Source organism: Chaetodon auriga, chromosome 7 (assembly GCF_051107435.1).
Source record: "Chaetodon auriga isolate fChaAug3 chromosome 7, fChaAug3.hap1, whole genome shotgun sequence".
In the NCBI taxonomy this organism is placed as follows: Eukaryota; Metazoa; Chordata; class Actinopteri; order Chaetodontiformes; family Chaetodontidae; genus Chaetodon; species Chaetodon auriga.
The window spans coordinates 14,592,722-14,616,248 of NC_135080.1; the positions used below are offsets into that span (position 1 = coordinate 14,592,722).

At 41.7% G+C, this 23,527-nt stretch overlaps 1 protein-coding gene, 6 non-coding genes and 1 pseudogene across 7 annotated transcripts in view; 2 read left to right on the forward strand and 6 right to left on the reverse strand.

The window, feature by feature from the left end:
• Positions 1–3,794: 3,794 nt before the first annotated feature.
• On the forward strand, positions 3,795–4,438 carry LOC143323426 (nicotinamide riboside kinase 2 pseudogene; annotated as a pseudogene).
• Positions 4,439–4,553: 115 nt separating this feature from the next.
• Positions 4,554–4,626, reverse strand: trnam-cau (transfer RNA methionine (anticodon CAU)). Its single transcript has one exon. It is a non-coding gene; the product is annotated as a tRNA-Met (tRNA).
• Positions 4,627–5,303: 677 nt separating this feature from the next.
• trnam-cau (transfer RNA methionine (anticodon CAU)) lies at positions 5,304–5,376 on the reverse strand. The gene has a single exon. It is a non-coding gene; the product is annotated as a tRNA-Met (tRNA).
• Positions 5,377–6,000: 624 nt separating this feature from the next.
• trnam-cau (transfer RNA methionine (anticodon CAU)) lies at positions 6,001–6,073 on the reverse strand. Its single transcript has one exon. It is a non-coding gene; the product is annotated as a tRNA-Met (tRNA).
• A 446-nt stretch (positions 6,074–6,519) lies between these two features.
• Positions 6,520–6,592, reverse strand: trnam-cau (transfer RNA methionine (anticodon CAU)). The gene has a single exon. It is a non-coding gene; the product is annotated as a tRNA-Met (tRNA).
• A 622-nt stretch (positions 6,593–7,214) lies between these two features.
• On the reverse strand, positions 7,215–7,287 carry trnam-cau (transfer RNA methionine (anticodon CAU)). Its single transcript has one exon. It is a non-coding gene; the product is annotated as a tRNA-Met (tRNA).
• Positions 7,288–7,945: 658 nt separating this feature from the next.
• Positions 7,946–8,018, reverse strand: trnam-cau (transfer RNA methionine (anticodon CAU)). Its single transcript has one exon. It is a non-coding gene; the product is annotated as a tRNA-Met (tRNA).
• A 7,249-nt stretch (positions 8,019–15,267) lies between these two features.
• Positions 15,268–23,527, forward strand: part of pdgfd (platelet derived growth factor d) — a 52,167-nt gene continuing 43,907 nt past the window's right edge. The window contains exon 1 of the mRNA XM_076734439.1: positions 15,268–15,826. Within this exon, the coding sequence (XP_076590554.1) occupies positions 15,709–15,826 (118 nt within the window). The 5' untranslated portion in view covers positions 15,268–15,708. The remainder of the gene's footprint in view (positions 15,827–23,527) is intronic.

A 23,527-nucleotide genomic window follows, 5' to 3' on the forward strand; every position in this document is an offset into this window, starting at 1 on the left:
ATTGACTGAAACTGGTACAATCAAGACAATTTCACAGTCTGAGAGAAAGCCAGAACGGCCATAATCAGAATCTGAAACACATTCTGGTGACGGTGAACCCAAGAAAGTTCAAAATCGATTCCCCAAAGAGAGTTCGGCATCAGCCACAGCTCCTTTCATGGATGACAATCTTGGGGTGTTGAGCTGACAAGTTCCCGTAGAAGTCACCTGCACTTTTAGGCTTTCTTCACCTCAAGGATGTTGATGTATACCTGCTCATTTAGTGCGCATAGTCATCAGCACTGCAGTGCTTAAGTTTTTTTTATCAGTGCAGGTGCCTAAATGTGACAGAAGAAGACCTTTGAGAAGAGGATCATCAGTTTGATCCAATGAATTGGCAAAAAAAAAAAAAAACAGCTAACAAACTGACTACACTTAAACCCCACCCTAAGTGGAGCAGCTCAGTGGTCAACAGCAGCTCCCTGTTGTGAATATACAAAAAGTAAGTTTATGAATGTCAAGCAGGGCTGTGTCGGAGAGGACTTTCCCTAGATAAACAAAGTTTTCAAAAATGTTTAACTAAATGCAAAATAGGTCACTGACCTGTTTCCACTGAGCCCCAAAAGAACCAAGAAAGGATTTAAGAATTATTTTTCAGAATAATTAGAGTGCATGAGGGGATGGTGCAGTGCAGTCACTTTTCCTACTCAGATTTTTTGCTTTTAGTTCAGCAGGACAAGTTTAATGCGAGCCTTCATTAATTAATGTTCTCGTAAGTGTTATGTACTTACAGATGACACTTTCCTTTTTCACTGTTTATTTCTTTAAACTTCAGAAATACCGTCGTTAAACGCAGGAAAAGGACAATGAAATGAATAAGCTGTTGTTGTTTGGTCAATCAATCCCACAAGAGTTTCAATGCCATAAAGTGTTTGTGGCCACATAAACTATTCACTTCAGCTGCTCCCACTGAAATGATGTTGCAGAAATATTGCAGTCAACTGAGACTGCACTGCTTACTGTAAAACTGATTTAAAAGGTGGAGAGAATATAGCACTGCTGTCAGCGGCCGGTGATTAACATCTTATTATGCACATTCAATCTCTCTCATAAATTTGGTTCTACACTATACTATAAAACACGATAAAGACAGTATAAGTCAATGCATATCTTACTGAAACATTTTTTATTTGAGACTTTTGACTGTTCACTTGTGGTTTTGCACTACTTTTCTCTCAGCCGCTCTGAAGCTTCATCATTTATTTGCTCGCTGCATATAAATGAACAAAGTAGGCTCAAATGTTTCAGCATTAAGTCATTTTTCCTGGTTGGACTGAAATGAAAAATAGAGGAAGACAGAAATGTGAGTAGTTTGTGAGGAACAAATGAAGAACAAACCAGCAAGTATCTGTGAATCAGATAATGACCACTGTTTCATAAGCTTGTTTAAACTATGAATCAGCCACTGACATTGAAATTAGTGACGACTCACAAATTGCTTAATGATTACTCACCTTTTTAGCCCCCCCCACCACCACCAAAGCAGCTCATCATGATTCATTAATATCGTATCTCCCAGTCTGTACTCTAACAACTCAACATTATCCACTATACAGTCATCGAGTTGTTCAGGAACATCTCGTTCATAATTCCTTAATTATCACCTCTTTCATGATTCCTCCCTTGGTAATCACTCTCATTTTTACCTACAGTAGTGTAACTACAACTCCTCCTCACAGCAGAAGATGGCAGCTCAGTGTTCACTTCCTAGAACATATTTTAAATTAGTTTGAGAATGAAGTAAAGAAAGAAAAGGTTGTACAGCCGGCAGCACATTTCCTTTCCAGCTACACGGTTACGGTGAATAGAGTGGATGCTCTTGTGGCTTTGCTTGATTTTGGAAATATATACATCACAGAATCTCACACTCCATCGAATCCTGACGCATTTACAGTCAACAAAACTGTATACGGCTTTATAGAGAATGAGCTAGAAAAAAGAGAAAGAAGTGGGGAAGGAGTCCTTGTCTAAATGCATGTCCTTGTCCTGTGTGTGTGTGTGTGTGTGTGTGTGTGTGTGTGTGTGTGTTTGTGTGTGTTTGTGTGTGTGTGCACATCAGACTACCCTGTCACGTAACATGCTAAATATCTCTGCAGACCACCACCAGTGAGGCATGGGGATTAATGGGCCAATGGAGGCTACTTGACATTTTTGATGCCTATTTCTTCTGCAGGGAATGAAAAAAGCATCCCCCGATCCCCACACACACAGCCATACGCACACACACACACACACACACACACACACACACACACACACATACAAACAGACAAACAGCCAAACAATGCAGGAATATGCTGCAGGTATGTCAACATAGAAATATATTAGAGACCAAGACAGAAATGCATGGAGACAGAACATGTGCAAATAAAGTCTGCTTGTGGCTTTAACATTGAACCAATTATCTGAACCTGTCAGCCACTTTATCTTAATGGTTTATTAGACACACACGTACGTACAGTCCAATTTATCAATATACTGTAGAAGAAGGCTAGACTATCAGTTATAATGTCAATATCAGACACCCCTTCTATTCAGCTAAATTATGTGCAGGGTGAGCACTTTATAAATCATGATGGTACACTGGCCGAGTTAAAACACACAAGTTAAACTCCAGGGTCAAACCGTACATACACATACCTCCGTCAGCTTCCTTCTGCCTGGCCTGCAAAATTACTGGTCATTTATCTTTGCCTTGACTCTCTAATATAACTCGAATTCAACTTCTAGCTCCTTCAAACACAAAAAAAAATTACATATCATTTACATAATGTGTCCTTTGACTGAGGTAGTTTGAACATCTATCAAAAGGAGGAAGAGGAGCCACTTCATCAATAGTGTATCCTGGAAAAGTGGAGCCTCTTTTATGCAAAAGGTTGCATTGCATTTTCATCATTTTTGGTTACAACTCTGGGTTTTCTGCGTGCTAAAAGAACATTTTCAGGGCCATAGCCTCTGGTGCCGCATGCATCAGAGCAAATGGCTACACACAACTCCATAAAGAGCAAATATGCAATAAAACTCAATATGGAAAGAAAAGGCCAATGCCCACATGTCAAAATGTGTTAGGGGTATTTGCTTTGACTAAATAAGCCACTGTGCCGCTATTAAAACATCTTTTGTGTGTTTTCCACAATCACTGCTGTAATAATCACAGATACTGTTGTGATCCAACAAATGCATCGCAATTATGGCAGAACTTGACAGAGCTGCTGTCCAAACACTACAGGCTGATGCAGTATCTGTAGACACAGAAACACTGTGCTTTCACTGAAGCACCCAACTGCCTCAACACTGCTCGCTAAGATGTTACACTTGGCTTCTAACACTGAAAATCATGGTTTTTTTTTCCTCACATTATTTGAAGGATCGTAAAAATTCAATCAGGAATATTTCTTCATTCTCTCTTCCATCTTCATTCAAAAGTTTTGCTTTTCCATATATTTTCCTGGCCTGAACCTCCTGGCTGAAGCCTAAAATTACCATTCCTCTGTCTTCCTCACACTGACACCATTCACTCATCAGCATGCTTTCAATGAACCTAATTTGCTGCACCTGTGAGTGCAGCCTGCCAGTCCTGCTGCCAACATCCAACCATTCTCCACCACCACCTGATCCCCACAGACTTTGAATAATGATGACCATGCTGCAGGATTATGTTGCCGAATAATTTTGGATTTTCAAATGAACTGCAATTTGTTTCGACTCAAGTGCCATGGAGGACGTTTCCTGCTGCAACCTTCTCTTTTTAGCCTTTCTTCCCATCTGATCATTGATCCTGAACCAGTTTATCGACGTTTTGAACACCTTTTACGAGCTTTGACCATCCGAAATCATGAAGCGCATCGGCGGCGTCACCAATGGAGGGAAAACCACCCTCACCAACAGACTGATTAAGAACCTACCCAACTGCTGTGTGGTCCATCAGGGTGACTTCTTCAAGCCCCAAGATCTGATTGAAGTTGGTGAAGAGGTCTTTAAGCAGTACGATGTCATCACTGCTCTGGACATGGACGCCATGATGAGTATGATCGATGCGTGGTTGGAGAACCCGGTGAAGTTTGAAAAGTCTCATGGCGTTAATAACGCCCTGCATACTGAGATCGTCCCAAAGTCTGACCGTAATGAGGAGGAGGAGGAGAAGACTCACATCCTCATTGTGGAGGGCTTCCTGCTTTACACCTACGGACCTTTGATCAACGTGCTGAACCAACGTTACTTTATTTCCATCCCGTATGAAGAATGCAAAAAGAGGAGGTGCTCCAGGAACTACACGGTGCCAGACCCCCCCGGCCTTTTCAATGGCCACATCTGGCCCATGTATCTGAAACGTAAGAAGATTTGTTTTGAAATACCCGCAGTGATTTGGTGGCTCACATTGGTTGCTGTGCTGTTTTAGTTTTATTAGTTTCAGATGCACAACCAGCAGTGAAACACTACTAAAGGAATGGTTCTGCCGTTGTAATTTTTTCTTGAATGTACCACGTCGTGTCATCATGTGACTTTAAAACAGATGCCCCGTGTGAGGCTTGAACTCACGACCTTCAGATTATGAGACTGACGCGCTGCCTACTGCGCCAACGAGGCTTGAAAACATGGAAAATACGATTGAGAGGAGTTGTCACTGTTGTGACTGTGTGTGACTCCTAAACCACCAAGCGGTCAGGGCTCTTGTCGTATCTTCAGAGATGAGCAACAACAATTCAACTAGACAGTTCATTCATCGCATCGGAAATAACAATTGATTATTCTTTTTGTTTGTTCGACTTCTCGTGTATGTTAGCGAATGAGTTGACCGTTGACAAAAGAGGGCGAGCCCAGGTTGAAAGAAACATGAGACTAACAACATAAAGACAACAATGAAACGATATCGCCGCGCATGTGGCCGTCAGTTCAGTCAGTGGTGAATGTGTGTGCATGGATGAGTGTGAGGTATGGCCTCAGATATGTGCTGCATAGGGCAAAAAAAGCAAAGAGCAGTGAAACAGTGAAACACTACTGAAGGAATGGTGGTGTATATGTAACATTTTCAAATGCGATTTCAGCTATTAAAAGACTAATTTTGCATTCTTAGACCACATGTTTGGTACATTGATTTTGACAGTATGCAAGTTTTGTCTCCATTATCCTGTTTTGTTGTCACATAATACATTTTCATTGGAAAGGTGGCTAACATAAGGCTTCTGTAAGATTCTTTGTGGTATCAGTTGAGTGTTTTCATCTTTATGTAACATTCTGTGTTTTCAGTCTGACCTTAAAACAGATGCCCCGTGTGAGGCTTGAACTCACGACCTTCAGATTATGAGACTGACGCGCTGCCTACTGCGCCAACGAGGCCTGAAAAAAGGAAAATTATGAATGAGTGGAGTTGTCACTGTTGTGACTGTGGAGTAACTTGACTTTTTAAAATATTCACCTACCGTACCAACAAGGCAGTTAGGGCTCCTGTCACATCATACATTCTTCAACTGTAAAACTTCTTGTCTGTGTTTGCTTTGGAGTTGACCTTTGACAAAAGAGGGCAAGCTCAGGTTTAAGGAAAGGTCCATTCTTACACCACATAATTGGTGGAATACTTTTGACAGTATACAGGTTGTGTCTCCATTATTCTGTTTTGTTGTGACGCGATACATTTTCATTGGAAAGGTGCCAAACTTAAGGCCTCTTTCAGAGTCTTTGATTTTTGTTGTCAGAAATGATAATAAAGTGCATGTGTTCGTCACTTAAGTCAGTGGTGAATGGGTGTGCGTGGATGAGTGTGAGGGACGGTGTCAGATTTATGGTACAAAGCATAAAACAAGCAAAGACGAGTGGGAGAGATGATCAAGATACATTTTCACAATAAAACCATTCAACGTGAGACTTCTGTTGGATTCTTTCATTGCTGTCATCAGTTGTATGTTTTTCATACATTTTTTCTTAAATGTACCACGTTGTGTTATCATATGACCTTAAAACAGATGCCCCGTGTGAGGCTTGAACTCACGACCTTCAGATTATGAGACTGACGCGCTGCCTACTGCGCCAACGAGGCTTGAAAACATGGAAATTATGATTGAGAGGAGTTGTCACTGTTGTGACTGTGCGTGACTCCTAAACCAGCAAGGCGGTCAGGGCTCTTGTCGTATCTTCAGAGGTGAGCAACAACAATTCAACTAGACAGTTCATTCATCACATCGGAAACGACAATTGATTATTCTTTTTGTTTGTTAGAATTCTTGTGTATGTTAGTGAATGAGTTGACCGTTGACTAAAGAGGGCGAGCACAGGTTGAAAGAAACATGAAAGTGACAATATAAATACAAAAATGAAATGATATCGCAGTGCATGAGGTCGTCAGTTCAGTCAGTGGTGAATGTGTGTGCATGGATGAGTGTGCTGTATGGAGTCAGAGTTGTGCTGCATAGCGTAAAACAAGCAAAGACGAGTGGGAGAGATGCTGGCCTTCCGCGTCGTGTTATCATGTGACCTCAAAACAGATGCCCCGTGTGAGGCTTGAACTCACGACCTTCAGATTATGAGACTGACGCGCTGCCTACTGCGCCAACGAGGCTTGAAAACATAGAAATTATGATTGAGAGGAGTTGTCACTGTTGTGACTGTGGAGCAACTTGATTTTTTCAAACTCCTGTACCGACAAGGCAGTTAGAGATTTACATTAAATAATGTAAAACAAAAATGAGTGGCAGAGTTTCAGGCCTGAGAGCAGCTCTTGGATGCTTACCAACAATCAAACACTACTGAGGAAATGGTGGCATATTTGTAATATTTTCAAATGTGAGTTCAGCCATCGAGAGACTAATAGTCTATTCTTACAACACGTAACTGCTTCATTACTTCTGACAGTGTGCAGCTTTTGTCTCCATTATCCTGTTTTGTTGTGACGCGATACATTTTCACAGGGAAGCTGCCGAACGTAAGGTCTCTTTGAGATTCTTTGATTTTTCTTATCAGTTGTCTGTTTTTCGTCTTCATGTAATCTATTACGTTGTGTTTTCATCAGAGTTCAAAACACAATTCTATTTTGATGGGATGCATTTTCACTGGAAAGCTGCCAAACATGGCAGTTCTGTAACATTCTTTGACTTTTGGAATCATTTGTATGTTTTTTGTAGATTATTTTTCATATTTAGGTGAATCCACTGCGTTGCGTTGTCATCTGCCTTTAAAACAGATGCCCCGTGTGAGGTTTGAACTCACGACCTTCAGATTATGAGACTGACGCGCTGCCTACTGCGCCAACGAGGCTTGAAAACATGGTTATTATGATTGAGAGAAGTTGTCACTGTTGCGACTTTTGGAAATATCCATCCACTGTTTCAACAAGGCAGTTAGGGCTCTTGTCACATCTTAAATCATGAGCAACAACAATTCAACTTGACAGTTCATTCATCACATTGGAAACAACAATTGTTTACTCGCTTAATTTGTTAAACTTCTTGTCCATATTAGTTTAGGTTCACTGTTGACAAAAGAGGGCAAGCGCAGGTTGAAAGAAACATGAGAGTGACAATACAAATACAACAGCATTATAATATCGCAGTGCATGAGGTCGTCAGTTCAGTCAGTGGTGAATTTGTGTGCATAGATATATGTGAGGTATGGTGTCAGATTTGTGCTGCATAGTGTAAAACCAGCAGCGACGAGTGGCAGAGATGCTGGCCTGAGATCAGCTCTTGGACTTGGAATGGTGGCATATTTGTAAGGTTTTCAAATGTGAGTTTAGGTATTGAAAAACATCATCTTGTGCATTCTTAGACCACATGTTTGGTACATTGATTTTGACAATATGCAGGTTTTGTCTCCATTATTCTGTTTTGTTGTGACATGATACATTTTTACTGGAAAGGTACCCAACGCAAAGCAAGATCTTTTATGTTGTTGTTACATCTGACCTTAAAACAGATGCCCCGTGTGAGGCTTGAACTCACGACCTTCAGATTATGAGACTGACGCGCTGCCTACTGCGCCAACGAGGCCTGAAAACACATCAACTGTGAATGAGAAGAGTTGTCACAGTTGCCATTATGAACAATCATGTACTCGTGTTCATTTGTACAACTTGTTGTCCATATTAGCTTAGGAGTTGACATGAGACTGACAATATAAACACAACAATGAAACGATACAGCACTGACAGTGACTGCTCCAACATGATAAAATACAACTACGATGAAGTTAATTGAGCACAGTTTACAGAATAATTGCATTTGATCAAAGAAAATTTTCAGACCTTTAATTTCTTTTCTCATACTTTTTCGTCATTATGTAGATTGTATAAAAGATTAAGGCTTACAAGACAACATTTCTGTTTAAGGAAATAATTGGAAATATTACTTTTGCAACCTAAATTGCATCTCGATCCTGGTGAGCAGAATGTGTCTGTGTTTTATTCTGGTATTTAATGCTTAGGCACTAAATAAAGTGTTTTATATTCTTGTAATGACCGTAAAGGATTTAATTTCACATTTTATGACTCTTCTTTGTGCTTGATAATAAGGAGCTAAGGCAATTAAGCGTTATCAGCTCTGTGTGTGTGTGTGGGGGGGGGGGGGGGGGGTTGTATATGCTCAGTGTTTTGTCTGTTGGTGAAAGCGGTGTATTAATCCATGTTTTTTACTAAATGTGCTGTTGTGTGTGTGTGAGAGAGAGACAGCGTGAGTACATGTGCATGCAGTGCTGTGTTGGAGGTTGATTGTGCTTCCATTTTATTTACAGCACGTGTGTGTGTTCCTTTAAGTGTTTCTGTGTTTGTTATGTGTGAGTATGAGTGTCTGCATTGAGAGGCTATTTTCAGTACATATGCTCATTATGCCACCAGCACTACACGGCCTATTATACGCTCATGTGCTTGGCCTGTGTGTGCATTGGTCTAATTCGGAAGTGTCTGCATGTACATGCTTGAATTTATGTGTGCATGTCTGTGTGTATGACTTCAGTGCGTGCATGTGTGTGTTAGTAAGAGAACTGTGTCAGTGGAGCGCAGAGAATCAGAGGACAGATAAGCTTGTCGTAATAATCCTCCCCTCGCCTTGTATATGAAGCCAGCTTAATACACCTACCTACTGATAATCTGCTGCAAACAAACCAGACTACAGACAAGCACGCACGAAACACACATTTGCACAAACACGCACAGACACGGGAATGCAACTGCAATCACAAAAGCCGACAAAAACAAATCATGCAATTACACAAATACAGTAACACTGTTACCTTTCGTTGTAAGTTAATTCTGGCATTATGAAATAATACAGTGTAGCTGCTGTGACAGTAACAGCCAATGATGCTTCAAATTAAAGCAAAAGAGCAAATAACAAGGTATTGTAATGGTGACCTTCGCGCACATATTCTTTCACTGAAAACTTTCTTATGAGAGGTTCTAAATACCCCAAGGCTGCTATAACAAGAGATTCAGTTACACAAAACAATAACAAAAAACTAGAATACTGTCCATAAAAAAACCCCTCACCCTCATTTTAAATTCCTGAAAACACAGTGTTTTATTATTTGTTTGTCCTTAAATTGAGTAGAGGAAGTTCTCTAAGGTGCACCAACAAGCACACGTTCTCTATGTACTAAAACATACTAGATTAGGATTTAGATGGTGTTGGGAAGTGTTGTCTTAAACCATAAAACACTACAAAATATCTCTAATTAGGGCAAACTGAGGATAGGGGGGGCAGAGAAGGAGATGCTCTGTGGATGGTTACAATTATATTTTCCACTTTGTTCCACTTGGCATCAAATCAGGTTTACCACAATCTCCTTTCTCCATAAAGATCAGATGAATAGGTTTTGAGTGGACTATCACTTTAACTCTGTTTACTCTGTTGAAGAGATACTCCAAAAACATGATTGTCTGAAAAACTTTCAAGAGCCTAAATGTCATGATGCATTTTATATTTGCTGAAAAAAAAAAACGCTTTTATCACAGGTCTTGATTGCAAAGGTTAACCCGAATTTAGTAAGATGCTTAATTTTCAAAAGGTCATCAGTAAATATGGCATCATACTTTTAATTGCCGACTGTAATGTGTGACGACTGTGTGTGTTCATGGTGAATATGCGTCACACACAGATGGCCACAGGGTCACATCCCTCCGACTACAGGATGCCATAACTCAGCCTGGAGTTACAGAAACTCTAATTACTGAAAACTGGGAGTGGAGCACTTCTGAACAGAGCATGTCAGAACACACACACACACACGCACACACACACACACACACACACTTACCACACTTACCTAAACATACACACCCACATCCTCCATTGATGTGCACTCACCTCTCTCTCCCCTCCTACACACTCGAACAATGCAAGCGCAGCACATGAAACTACCATTTCATAAACTTCATGCCCCATTGCTCATATTGTAACACGCACACACAACGATCGGCACACACTTGCATGTTAATACACACACAGATGTTGAGCTCATTAAGAGATTCCCAGAGGGTAGCCAAGGCAGGCTACTGTGAGAATCTGGAGGAAGCTGCCACTCTGACCTCAACAGACACTCTGACAACTTTCAGGAAATTAAACAACAGCTGAAGGTAATGTGTTGCTTTACTTTGACAACCGAAATCAATATAGAATCAAATAAACGATGGGTTGACAGATCATTTAGAGATTGTTCCTATCGAGTCTATCAGAACATTTCTTATGTTCTTATGAAAGAACGCAGAAAAACACCAAAGACTTTCACAGAAATTAACTTGTATCTGCAACTGGGGCAGATCAGTGGGATTTTCAGGTGGCGCTAAGCCCAAACAGTATCATTTAAGAATCAAAGAGTAACTCCCTGCAGGTTTCAAAGTGGCTCTTAAAAGTTGGTAAGTTTCTTTCTTCAAAGAGAAAAGCTGCTGTGGTCAGCTTGAATTTGTGTCACTTCTAATGTCTGCTATTGCAGAGCAACAAGTATCTGCAGAAAGTAAGTATCACAATGATCATAGAAACATCCCAAAACACTCTTTCTGAACGTCTGCGTGCTCTATATGAAACACTCAGTTTCAACACAATATGGATTCATGTTTGGGCTGCTTCTACCCGACTGCACATGCACAAGCTGAGTTTATACATGCAAAAATGGAATAAATGGTTTTATTATGCTCAAAATGCACTGGGAGATGAGCTCTCCCACCATTTTATTTTCCCTTTATTTAATGTCTGTTCATTTTAGAGCTCAGTTTAACATTTTATTGGCTGCTTGTTGGACTTAATGAGTAAAGGCTACTAAAGTCTTTATGTGATTACTCCCAAGCTTTTGGTCAGTGGGTGCATGCTTATACACCACACACACATCCTCACTAAAACACCGGTCACGTCTCCCTCGACAAAAGCTAATCCCCTCTTCATCTGACATTAAGCCAAAAGATGGAGGGATGAAGAGGTAAGCAGGGGATGAGGCAGGGAGGACAAAAGAGGGAAAAGGCAGAGAAAAGAAAAAGAGAAGAAAAGAGAACAATGCTCTTTGCACAACTCACCTCTGACTTGTGATGTCTGGGCTGTTAGCAGAGGAGCACGTCTGATGTCAAGTGTCTGCAGAGACGTTGCCATTTCGAGCCAAAGTGTTTCTGTATTTTAAAAGCCAGATAAGACTCTCTTAAATTTGGACATTTAGAAAAAAAAATAGCAACAACATACACAAACATTTTTCTACACCTACACTGCATGTGCAGGCATGCATGGATAAATGCGTCTAAGGAGAGGTGACAGAGAGCAGTGTGAGTGGACACACTTTTTTCTCTGTGTGTTACATTAGTGTCATAAAGATTATATGAGAAACAGACTCAGACAGATTATTCCATGTGTCATACAGTAAAAAGTATCATATGATCATGTGATGGCTGACAGGATATACCGTCTGTCTCTCTCCATCAAACCCTGACTTTCAGTTCCTTCCCTTCTCTGTCCTCTCTCCTCCAAAAGAACGCTTTGGCCTCATTTTGATTCCGGTTTCTGTTTTTCATTCCCAAATGAGACAATAGTTCTCTCTCTTTTTGCTCCTTCTTGTTCTTTCCATCTTTTGCCAAAGTCTTCATATCACGATGGATCAGATGCTGGCTCCAGAAACCACCACCTGAAGAAGTCTGCTATTCATATTATGAATTTGGCTTTTATCAGACCACATGCACACGCACACACACGCAGATGTGTATGTCCACGCACACACGTACACATTCATGGATATATTATCAGTACCACACCAATTCTGGGAAACCAGCCCAGTTGGACCAAAACCAAAAACTCTATAATAACAGTGTGTGTGAGAGAGGGTGTGTGTGTGTGTGTGTGTGTGTGTGTGTGTGTGTGTGTGTGTGTGTGTGTGTGTGTGTGTGTGTGTGTGTGTGTATGAAATGGAGAGAGAAGTGGATAGCACCTATGGCTCTGAAATGAGCCTTGTTTGTCTAAAGTCTTTGGTAACACTTCACAGTAAGGAAGGTACATTGTGCATGAAAAGCATAATGGATTATCAGAAAGGTACAAGCACTAACAGTATCTTTATGCATGCTTTCATGCAAGAACAATACATTAACGGGACCATCCAGCAAAATTACAAGGACAAAATTTGTCAAAGGTATTTTTAGTGGCATTTCGCGATGCTAATGTTGGTTTTGTTTATCCGGGATCCTGCGTCCTCTAACACAGAAGAATAGAAAAAGAAACACATTTCAAGGAGCAGACACTGACGTCAAATGGTTTGTGCGACTTTTTTACTCTTTGTTATTCCTTCATTTTGTTTTACAAAGATGCTATTTTTCACAGTTAGAAGTCAGAAACCTTTTTGTACATACACAGTCATACTGGTTGCATAATCAAGGTTAAAAACAGGCACGGATCACCTGTCATACCACAAAAGAAAACCAATAAGCCTCAGTGGGTGCAGGAAAACTAATCTGTATAATCTCCCATTTAGGATCAGGATCTCCAGGGTAAACCAGTTGTGAAATCTGTTACAGGGCGAAGCACAAACTTACAACCAGGTATAAACTCGAACGCTTCATGGCTTTTAAAGTGCCATTTGTTATGTAATATTGATTGCTTCATACAGAATTGTCTTCTGATTATTCGCACTGAACAATTGCTTCAATAATAAAGTGTCCACACACCACACACGATGCTGTGCAGAGTTCTGCTCAGGGGCACTTCAGCAATTACAACAGGTTATCAGTGACGGGGATTAAACCAGCACCTTTTAATTTAGTGCTTGACGTATCTGCCTCGAAGCAAGCCTGTCACCCCCTTATACGCAGACACACACATTATAGACATTGAGGTTACTTCACAGTATGTGCTCCGTGAGGTCGCTTTAGGGAAGACAAGACTAATGCCAGATCAAGCAGACACATGCTGTGGACACACACAAGCACACACACACACACACACACACACACACACACACACACACACACACACACACAGAAAGACAGAGTGGAAAATACAGTAAGAGAAAGATTAGATCTGATACTGCACTGTAAAGTCAAGCAGTATGACTGGGCATCCTACTGTTAAAAGTAGTATTTACAGTATTTTCTCATGGTCCATGTCTGTTTAGAACCTGATTTATTTCCTCCATGTGTGAAATTATTGCCTGAGTTGATCTCCAGATATTGCCTATGTGTCTATTTTTACGGCCACAGCACATTACAGTTTCAGCAGGGTGAAACATTCAAATGTATCTTTGAGTCGGGGGGGTGAAACTGTGCATGTGTGCATGCATGCGTGTGCATCGTGAGCATGCATGGTGTATGATACAATTGTGCCTGGCGGCGATCCTTATGTGTACTTACAGATTCACTCCCCGGGTGCATACGCCTTTGAAGCTCGGCAGGGTAGTCTAATAGCTTTTTAAATTTAATTAATTTCCTCTCTCTATTAATAACCTATATCATTCCCTAAGTGGTTCTAAGTTTTTTAAGGTGCTGCATTACTCATTAGCCAATTGCGGTGGTAATGGGAAGGGCTTTGTGCTGAGTCAGCAGAAACCTGAAGTTGCCAAGTTCATCCCATAAAGTCTAAATAACTCTGAAAATGCAGACGTGATGGTACGCGTGGATATGGGCGGCAAGAAATGAGAGTGAAGGGGGAGACGCTGACGGTAAGTGTGTGTTGAGTGAGGAAAAGATAAAGCGAAAGGGGGGGGCAAGGAGTAAAGCTAGCGTGCGAGCGTGCCTTGATGGGAATTAGTCTGGTCAGAAACGCATTAATAAACTCAGTGGAAGTGTTGATGGCACTGCTTTGTTTTGCTGCAAAATAAAGCATGTAACACCTTGACAATTTACAATGCTGGATAAATCAGTCTGAAATGTACTTACTAAAATTACCTCAAACATAATGCTGGCCTGAAACGGGCTGCCCTTGGCTTGTACAGAGCTGCCTATTGAACGATTCCTGGCAATCCATTTCCAAGCTTTACTTATTAGAATCCCCAACAAGTGCAATCATGTCATCTGTGTTGTGTTAGATGGGTAGCGACAGCATATTTTATAACAGTGTATGATCTGTGGAACAAGAACCAAAAAACATCACAGAGGCACCAGACTGAGGGAGGGTGGCACTTACAGTAATTTTTAGTTATTATCTTGATTATTAAAGCATTTTATTCCATTAAGAAAAAAAAAAAAAAAAAAAAAAAAAAGACAGAGCTTGTTGTTAATGTAATTCTATATACGTTAATGCTCCCATAACACACCGCCTATGCCAACCGTATGTCCTCCTTTAACCCTGAATTATACACATGCGGTACGCAGTAAAAGGTAAGGGCCGACCTTCTGTCACCAGAATCCAAGTGAGCTCATGTCAGCTGTTTCCTGCGCTCTCTGCCTACTGCTCAAGAGCGAACTCAAGAGACTTCCCCCCTCTTGAGTTAGCTCACGGTATGTTTCCTCTCCTGTGCCTGGCTGTGGTGACCCTCCCTGAGCTCTCTGAGGGTTTCCTACAAATGTTTCCTCTGTGGTGTATTTCCTCAGTGCACTATGAAAGAGAAAGTTTGCCAATAATATTACAATAGATCGACAGACGGATAGATGGATAGATAGAGTTTAAAAAATGGATAAACTGTGGTGAGTGTAATGATTTGAACTACTTTTCCCCCATTAAAGTGCATTCTCTGACCTCCCGCCCCAGCATCTCACTCATTTACACTCCCACATAGCACACACACGCGTGCGCACACACGCCGTGAGCGCGCACCGCTCAGTTGGCAAACTTTGACGCGCTGACTTTCACGGCCCAGACGCGTAAGGCAGAAACTGGTAAACTATGCGGGATATTTCTCAGTGACTGTCCAGAATTTCTTTCCTCCACGGCGATAAGAAGTCCGGCGCCTCTCGGCTCATGTCTGGCCGTGAACGGAGCTATATCAACCTCCACCTGCGCCTCAGAGTTTCGGAGTTTTGCTGACGGTGTCTGCGCGCGTAACTTTCACGAGAAGACAAACACTAGGATTTGGGGGCTCTTAGGCACCGTGTGCGCCAGGCGTCAGGCACAGGACGCTCAATTTGCGGGCAGAGTTTGAAGTTGCTGAATGGAAAGTTAGTTTGGGCAAGATCTTTCTTGGTCGCTGTATGTTTTAAGTGAATCATCTTTTCTCTGAGCCACTGCAAGGTGAAGAGGACTTCTGCGAAGTTCTTTTAAAGCGTGCGTTGTAGAGTTTCTAATCACCATGAGTGGAGCGGTGGCTTTCCAGATGTGGATGCTTTTGCTGTTGGGGACTGTGGCCGGGGTCGGGAGGGCTCAGGTCTCCACCGCCAAAGTGATGAGGGGCAACAACAGGAGAGACGGTGAGAAGTCTTAATTCTTTCATTCTGCTGCTGTTGTGCTTGTTGCCTGTTTATGTCGTCTTTCTTTCATGAGCATCTTTTAGGAACTTTTTTATCTTAAGTGGTGTTATTACTGTAGCTTCTGTTTGTAACTTGACTTTTTGTCCTTTTCCATTGTAAAGGTTAGATAAGTGCATAATGCAAATGTGAATCATTGGCTGTTTTGTCTTTTAATAATAATAATACTGATATGAGAGGAACTCTTACATATCGAGATATTTCAGTGACAAATAGGAAATATGTTTCTTGCAATGACTGGTCGTCTCGTGGAGGCCTGAACAGACTGGTTGTTTGTAAGTGGGTCAAATGACTGATGTAGTGTTGTTATGGTGAATGACCTGTTGACACACTGATTAAAAAAAAAAAAAAACAGCAGAGGGATGGAAGGCAGCAGCAGGGTGGAGGCAGAGGTGAAAAAGGAGGAAAGTTAATGATGCAGAGTAGTTACAACGCTGTGGAGAAAGAGGAGGATCATCATCATTATCATTATTATTATCATTATCATTATTATTATTAAGGAGCATGCATCTGTGAGACAGCTGTGTGCTAGCAGCCAGTTAAGTGGGACTTTGCTGCGGTGCATCTCTCCCTCACTGACGCTGAAGTCTTCAGATTCCCTCTTGCCTATCTAACTTCCTGCAGGTGCGCCATGCTTACTTTTCACTCGGCCCTGAGGCTAAAGTCACGGTGCTACAGTGCGTTCGATTACACACACACACACAGCTGCAGGGTTGCTTTTGGCAGGCAAACATGAAAATACCACTGTATTAGGTTCTAACCTGGACGACTGCCCCCGAGCCCAGTTTCACCTCTCACTCCTCCTGTGTGTAGTTATAACAAAAGAATAACATGGACACACTAAGTAGACGACATTTCAGTAACCTTTGCTCCCCATCAAATACCTCTGCGTCTTGGTGAAGTTCAGATTATTGTTTTGTTCTTGTATGTAACTGCACACGATGAATCACTATATGAACCGAACCTGAAGAGTTTAAACACCCTTTGAGAAGTCACCGTCCGAGTTTTGTTGTTTTAACTTGAGCGAGTAGCATCCGCACATGTTTGACTGATGGATCGCAACTTGTCAGAAGCAAAACAGTTGCTGGGTCTAGTCCAGCCACAAGTGTGTGTCTAAATGCGGTGAGACAGAGCAGAGAGACAGGAGAGAAGACAAAGGAGCGGCTTGTTACGAAATAAAAGTTGATACTGTATGACGGCGACAGCTGCACTAACTCGGGTCGAGATTCAAAACAGCAGCAGGATAAAAAGTCTCTGTTCTCTTACTGAATGAAACAAGAAAAGGAAGATCATAAGAAGGCAGCACTAAAGCATTTATGATTCTTTATAAATGCTCAACACAAAATCTCCTCTTGACTTATTACTTACTCACTAAGACTACAGAAAAATGTGCATTTAAAGCCATTAAATGTAACATTCTGCATTAAAATGACTTAAATATTTTGTTGACTTGTGTACTGATATTATCCAACATTCACCAATGTTCAAGCCCAGAGAAACCCCAAACTTTATTCAAGCTAATGGTGCGTTTCACTTGGTCATCGGTCAGCCGTCATGTTCCCTTGAACTTCAGGGGAAACACGGGAAACACAAGACGAAACGTCAGACAGCGAAGAAGGAAGTCAGTGAGCAAGCTAGCTGTAGCAAACGCGTAATTACCCAATATTTGCACATCAGGTTTCCCCCCAAAAGCTGTCATTTACAGAGAACCTTGTGTATCTCAGTTCATCTTAACAGCAACCATGAACACACTGGCTGTGAGCGTTGGGTTCGTCCTGCAGGTCCTGCGGGCCGCCGCTGCTGCTGCAGCCCTAAATGATTTGAGCCTGGCCCTGCATATTTCTGCTCCTCTGCGGCAGAAATGACATCATGTTCATTAATTTCTTATCGGCTCTTGTTTGCCCTCGTCATTTTCACAAACTTTTAATAAGTTGTGTTTCTGCTTGTTTTCCTCCTACATTTAAACACTTCACTTTAGCAACATATGTCAACACTTACAATGCATCAATTCTTATACATTTTTTTCACATTATCAGTTTCTCATTAAAATGCACTTTGCCTCAACATCTCCTTTAGAAGGAAAAAAGACTTCTTTGTGTTGGAGCAGGAGTGCCTCTCAGTTTGTATTTCAAACCCACACTAGGCCTTGAATAAATACTTTTTTCCATATAAACACATACTTAAAGGACCAGTGTGTTGGATTTAGTGGGAATCTATTGGCAGAAATTGAATATAATATTCATAAGTATGTTTTCATTTGTGTATAATCACCTGAAAATAAGAACTGGTGTGTTTATGTTACCTTAGAATGAGCTCTTTATATCTGCAAGGGAACAGGTCCACTTCCATTGAACCCCAGTTTCTACAGTAGCCTAGAATGGACAAACCAAACACTGGCTGCAGAGATGGCCTATCATGTTTTTAACATCTTTAGCGGCCCAATAGGGGAGGGTGAAGCAAGGGGTATTCATGTGGTTGCCATCTGTAACCTCACCTCTAAATGCCACTAAATCACTGGTCCTTTAAGGTTTGTGTGTGGTTTGGTAAAATTGAAATCAAAAGAAAAACCCGTCTCAGTGTTGCACATATCCCTGAGCTGTCCACACTTGCCATCTGTCAAGCTAATCCAAAATTTGGGAACTCCCTGTAATAATAATGTCAGGAAATGATTGGTTTAGTGCACTCAGTGATGCAAAAGATGGCCGTTAACATTTAGGAGTCAGTTGCTTTCCAAGTTTCTGCCCTCAGACATTGACCGGAAAACATGCTTCATCTTCATAATAACTTCAAGAGGGAGACGTAATAGTGTTGCACAGTATCAGAGGGTCAGCATATCAATCACACCTGGACCTGCAGCCATTATGAAAATGGAGCGTAATTGTTCTATCACAGGAGCTTTAAAGATGAGATGGCATAACTTTTTTTGAACAGTCGCTCAGGGACAGCTCTCTCTGAAGTCATCTTTATGTTCCCTTAATATCAAATCAGACCGACTTCCTCAAAGTGAATTCTTTGATCTCTTGATGATCTTTTGTTGCACAATGACTGTGAGTCACTGTGATAGCTGCTACTGAGACAGACTGGTTGTTAGATGCTGCACAGGCTTTAAACAACTCTCTAATCCACTGCACGTAGTATTACAAAAATCCACAGTGCCCACAAGATATCTTTACGTGTGTGTGTGTGTGTGTGTGTGTCACTGTGTTCATACATTTACAGTCGGCTTATGTGGAATATGAGAGCTTAGTTCCGTTATTTGATTGACTGGTGCTGATTAGCTGTGTTTCCATGTGCAGGAGTGAACCTCAAGCTGATAGGGGCTCCGCAGCTTTCACTCATCCATTTACCATTGTGAATGTGCCCGTGTGTGTACCTTTGTGTATCTGAATGTGTGTGTGTGTGTGTGTGTGCGTGTGTGAGTGCTCTGACAGAATGTCCTAGCTCACTTCAAGGAATTCCCCCCAAGGTTTTTTCTCCTGTGTTTGTTCAGCCTTTTGCTCGTTCTTTTCGCCTGCCATTGAAGTGTGGCTGTGTGGGCATTTAAGAGGTTGGATGGGGTGAGACGTGGGGGGGAGGCAGAGTGTATTTATAGAAAAAAATACACATGTAACAAAGTAAACACTCCTCAGTCTTTCTGCGCTGAACAACCTCTCATTTCTGCTGAAGAGAGCAGATGACATCGATAGGACAAAACTTATTACACATGACTGTGTGTGTGTGTGTGTGTGTGTGTGTGTGTGTGTGTGTGTGAGTGAGTGAGTGATCATACAGTAGTCAGATGCTTACCCTGTCACCCAGACACAAACACAGTCTGAGAGTAAACTATCATCCAATTCACTACTAAAACAAATACAAGTTTTTCTGAATTTTTACTTTAAAATTGAGTCTTTCTGAGCTGCCAATTTGTGACTGCCCCCTGCTGGAGATTCAGAGGAGCGCGACTGCATAAGAGGTGCAACGATTAAGCGATTAGTTGTCAACTACGGAATTAATCAACAACCTTTTTGATGAGCGATTTGAGCAATTTTTAAAGAAAACAAGTAAAAATTCTCTGATTTCTTTACTCCTTCATGACAGTAAACTGGAGATCTTTGGGTTGTGGACAAAACAAGACATTTAAGGACGTCATCTGGGCTTTGGGCAACACTGATGGACGTTTTTTTACCTTGTTCTGACATTTTACAGACCAAACAAACTAATCAATTAATCAAGAAAATAATTAAACAGCAGTGAAAATACTTGTTAGTTGCAGCCCTAAACTGGATTGTATCAGCGTCAGAGTCTTGTAAATCTTTGCTGGTGGTGCTACGAATGTGCAAATTCACTGTTGTGTACATCAACACACACTGAGGCGTTGCATAACATTGCATACAAGGCCATGTGTGAAATACTTTGGAGAATTAAGTGCACTATCTTATCTTTATTAACCTTGCTGACTTTCAGATTAACTAAAGTTATGCAACTATTATTTACACACACATTACACACACACACACACACACACACACACACACACACACACACACGTACACTGTCACATGCACAAACAGCTGACATGTTGCTTGTAGAGACCGACCTTGCAAACATACAGTGTTTGCATCATGCACTCATTATGCTCACTGTGCTAAACAGAGAAAACACGGAGCTTCTATTCAGTGTCATAACTACAGCGTCTTCTATAAAGGCTCCTGGCATGTCTCTCTGATTCCTCTGCTTCTTTCTTCCAATAGTTCCTCTCTTATCTGTTGCCTTCCTCTCTCAGTGCGGTCTTATCAGTCTGTGCCTCACTACATATCACTCCATCTCTCCAGATCCTCCTCTTTCAATCTCTCCCTTTCTCATTTCTGTCTTTATCTTCCCATACCCCCCCCCCCCCCCCCCCCCCCGCCACCACCACCACCACCACCACCACAATCTGTCTCAGCTCTTTTTAATCAAAAGCCTTTTTCAACCTGTTGTCTCTGTGAACAAATATAATGTGACAAACAGCGTCACAAGACATGCATGCCGGCACCCTCACACAAAACAAAGCTACCTGCACCAGGACAATAGACTCAGTCCACCTTTGTAAACCAGCAGAGATTGTTGCTGCATTGAAAAGATCTGCATTCATGCTATTAAAACGGGGCACAGACGCAGAGGCATCAACTACAAGAAACAAGCTGTGCAGTAATCACCCCCTATGCACATGCAGACAAGCACCGTATGAGTGGCTGTGCTCACAAAAGCATGTGTGCTCTTATTCTCTTGAGCAAGGCGTTGGTGATATCGGTGAGTGTGATGTCATGGTCCTTGACTGTGTCTGAGAATTCAAAGTGGCCTTGCCTCTGATAACACACACACACACACTCACAAACACAAAGAATATGCAGTCATTTAAAAACATGCCCGAGCATCCAAACATAAAATATGCAGCGAAACAGAAAAATGTCCTTTTACTAAGTGCAGTGGAGGTGAGAGAAGTAGATTTGACAAAACAGTCTCACCTCAAGGAGCTTTTGATTATTATCACACAATCTTCCTCAGCAGGTGTTCTTTACCCAGTTGAAGATATTTCAGTTTTCTTTTTTCCTGAGTACTTTAAGGACTTCTTCTCGTCTTGCTGTCTTAAATGTTGAGATACAAAAAGGATTCTCGACCTTGGAAACTAATCTAAACCCAAGCTAATTTGTAAAATAGGAAGTCTGTATTCTTTCTCTGTGCTTTGAGGTGCAGGAAAACATAGATTTGCTTGAGGCGGATGATCAAACTGGTTGATTCAGTGGGTTCAATGGGTTCCAAATGTCTTTCTGTCACCGTATTAAACAAGGGGTGACATCAGGGAGGAGTGTCACTGAGGTTATTGGAAATCATGAGTCACACTCAGGACACCCGACATGAAACTACTCCCCGCTCGCCCACCCAGGCCGGCGCACAGACACGCAAACACAATTACAGGATCTCCCTTGCAAGGGGATCCCCCAATAAACACTTGTCATCTCACACGCACACACTTTTAACACAAGAACTGCATGAGCCAAAGTCACCCCACCCCTAAACATTTGGCAGACAGTCTTTCCTCCCCTGCACAGAGAAAATAGGGAGGTGACCACTCTGACAATGTGACAGGAGAGGAGTGTGTGTGCAACAGCATGAGAGAGGCAAAGAGTGAGATGATGCCTTAGAAATTGAGTGGAGATAGGTGTAGGCTTGTATATGTGGCTGCGCTCCCATTTTAGGAGGAGGGGGCAGCAGGGGAGAAGTGAAAGTTTAGAAGGGAGCTTAGAAGAGTTAGAGGGCACAGAGGAGGAGGAGAGGGAAAAGGTGTGTAGAGAGATATGCCGAGTTAAAAGACCTGTCCCTCCACTTTTCTGCCCCGTCAGCTTGGAGAGAGAGAGATAGTAAGACCGACGGCAAGCCAAATGGACAGAGCATAAAGGAGGAGACGGCAGGAAGCGGGGCTGATAGAGGAGTGCAGGGGGGGAAAGATAAGGTATTTTTGGAGTATATAAAGTACAGTGCCAAACATCAGTAGATTATCTGAGCTCAGCATCTGATCAAAACTCAAAGCATCCAGTAAAAAAGAAAAACAAAAGCAGGCACGACCACGACTCTGTCATGAAGGCTACAGACAAATCCGGCTTCCCATGTTGGGGGGGGGGGGGGGGGGGGGGGGGTCGGGCTACATTCGAGCACACTCAGTGAAGTGGAAACATAATTAAGCTTCTTCACCTCATGCCCCAAATGTGATTGTTTAAAAGGAGAATGAATTCCTCAAGATTATCCAAATATACAGAAAAACATTGATTTCTTGTCCAGGTAAGAGCCATCATCACTTGTTATCATCTGTTAAGATTAAGCCAATTATAATGGGGAGTTGTAGATAAGAGGAGGCAAAGACCTGACGTGGACCTTCTGAAAGGCTAATGCCTCTAAAGTTTTCGACCTCAGTTGCATGTGAAGAATTTCAAAGCAAAACTACCACAACATTTTACAGAAGTAACAAACTGTGGTACAGCTACATCAAGTGTTTGCGATGCAGGAGACATGAGGATTGTTCTGGATTGTGCTTTCTGTGTATTTTGACTCTGAGCTGTTTATAAGTGGTATTGTTTTATGTGCCATAGGAGTAAACTGTGTGTAGATTTGATGTCAGATACAGTAGATCACTGATTACTGGGCTGTGCGGTGGTACCAGTGTCATGTTATCAGACAGTAATGCACATCTACCTGCTGTTCCCTGCTGCTAGCTTGTGCCAGCATTACTTGAAGATCACATAACATTAGCTGATGCTGGCTAACTTAAAGCAACAGTTCCACATTTACTCTTATTTGACGTCCTGCTGAGAGGCAGATTTTCAGTTTTACTCTTTGCAGTCTTTATGCTAAGCTAAGCTAAGCGGCTGCTAGCTGTAGCTTCATATAGACAAATGAGAATGCTATCGATCATCTCATCTAACTCATGGCAAAAAATGAAAATAAATGAATACAGAAATCACTGTATAAACTGAGCAACTGAGTGAATTTATCCACTTTGCGATTACTGACAGCTCTTTCAGTGACTTATTAATGCAAAGTTCTTGTGATGTCCTCAGTCTTGCTTATCTCCAGTGATGTGTACTGTCTCCTTTTGGCTATACTCAATTTATAAGCCAATAATGCTCC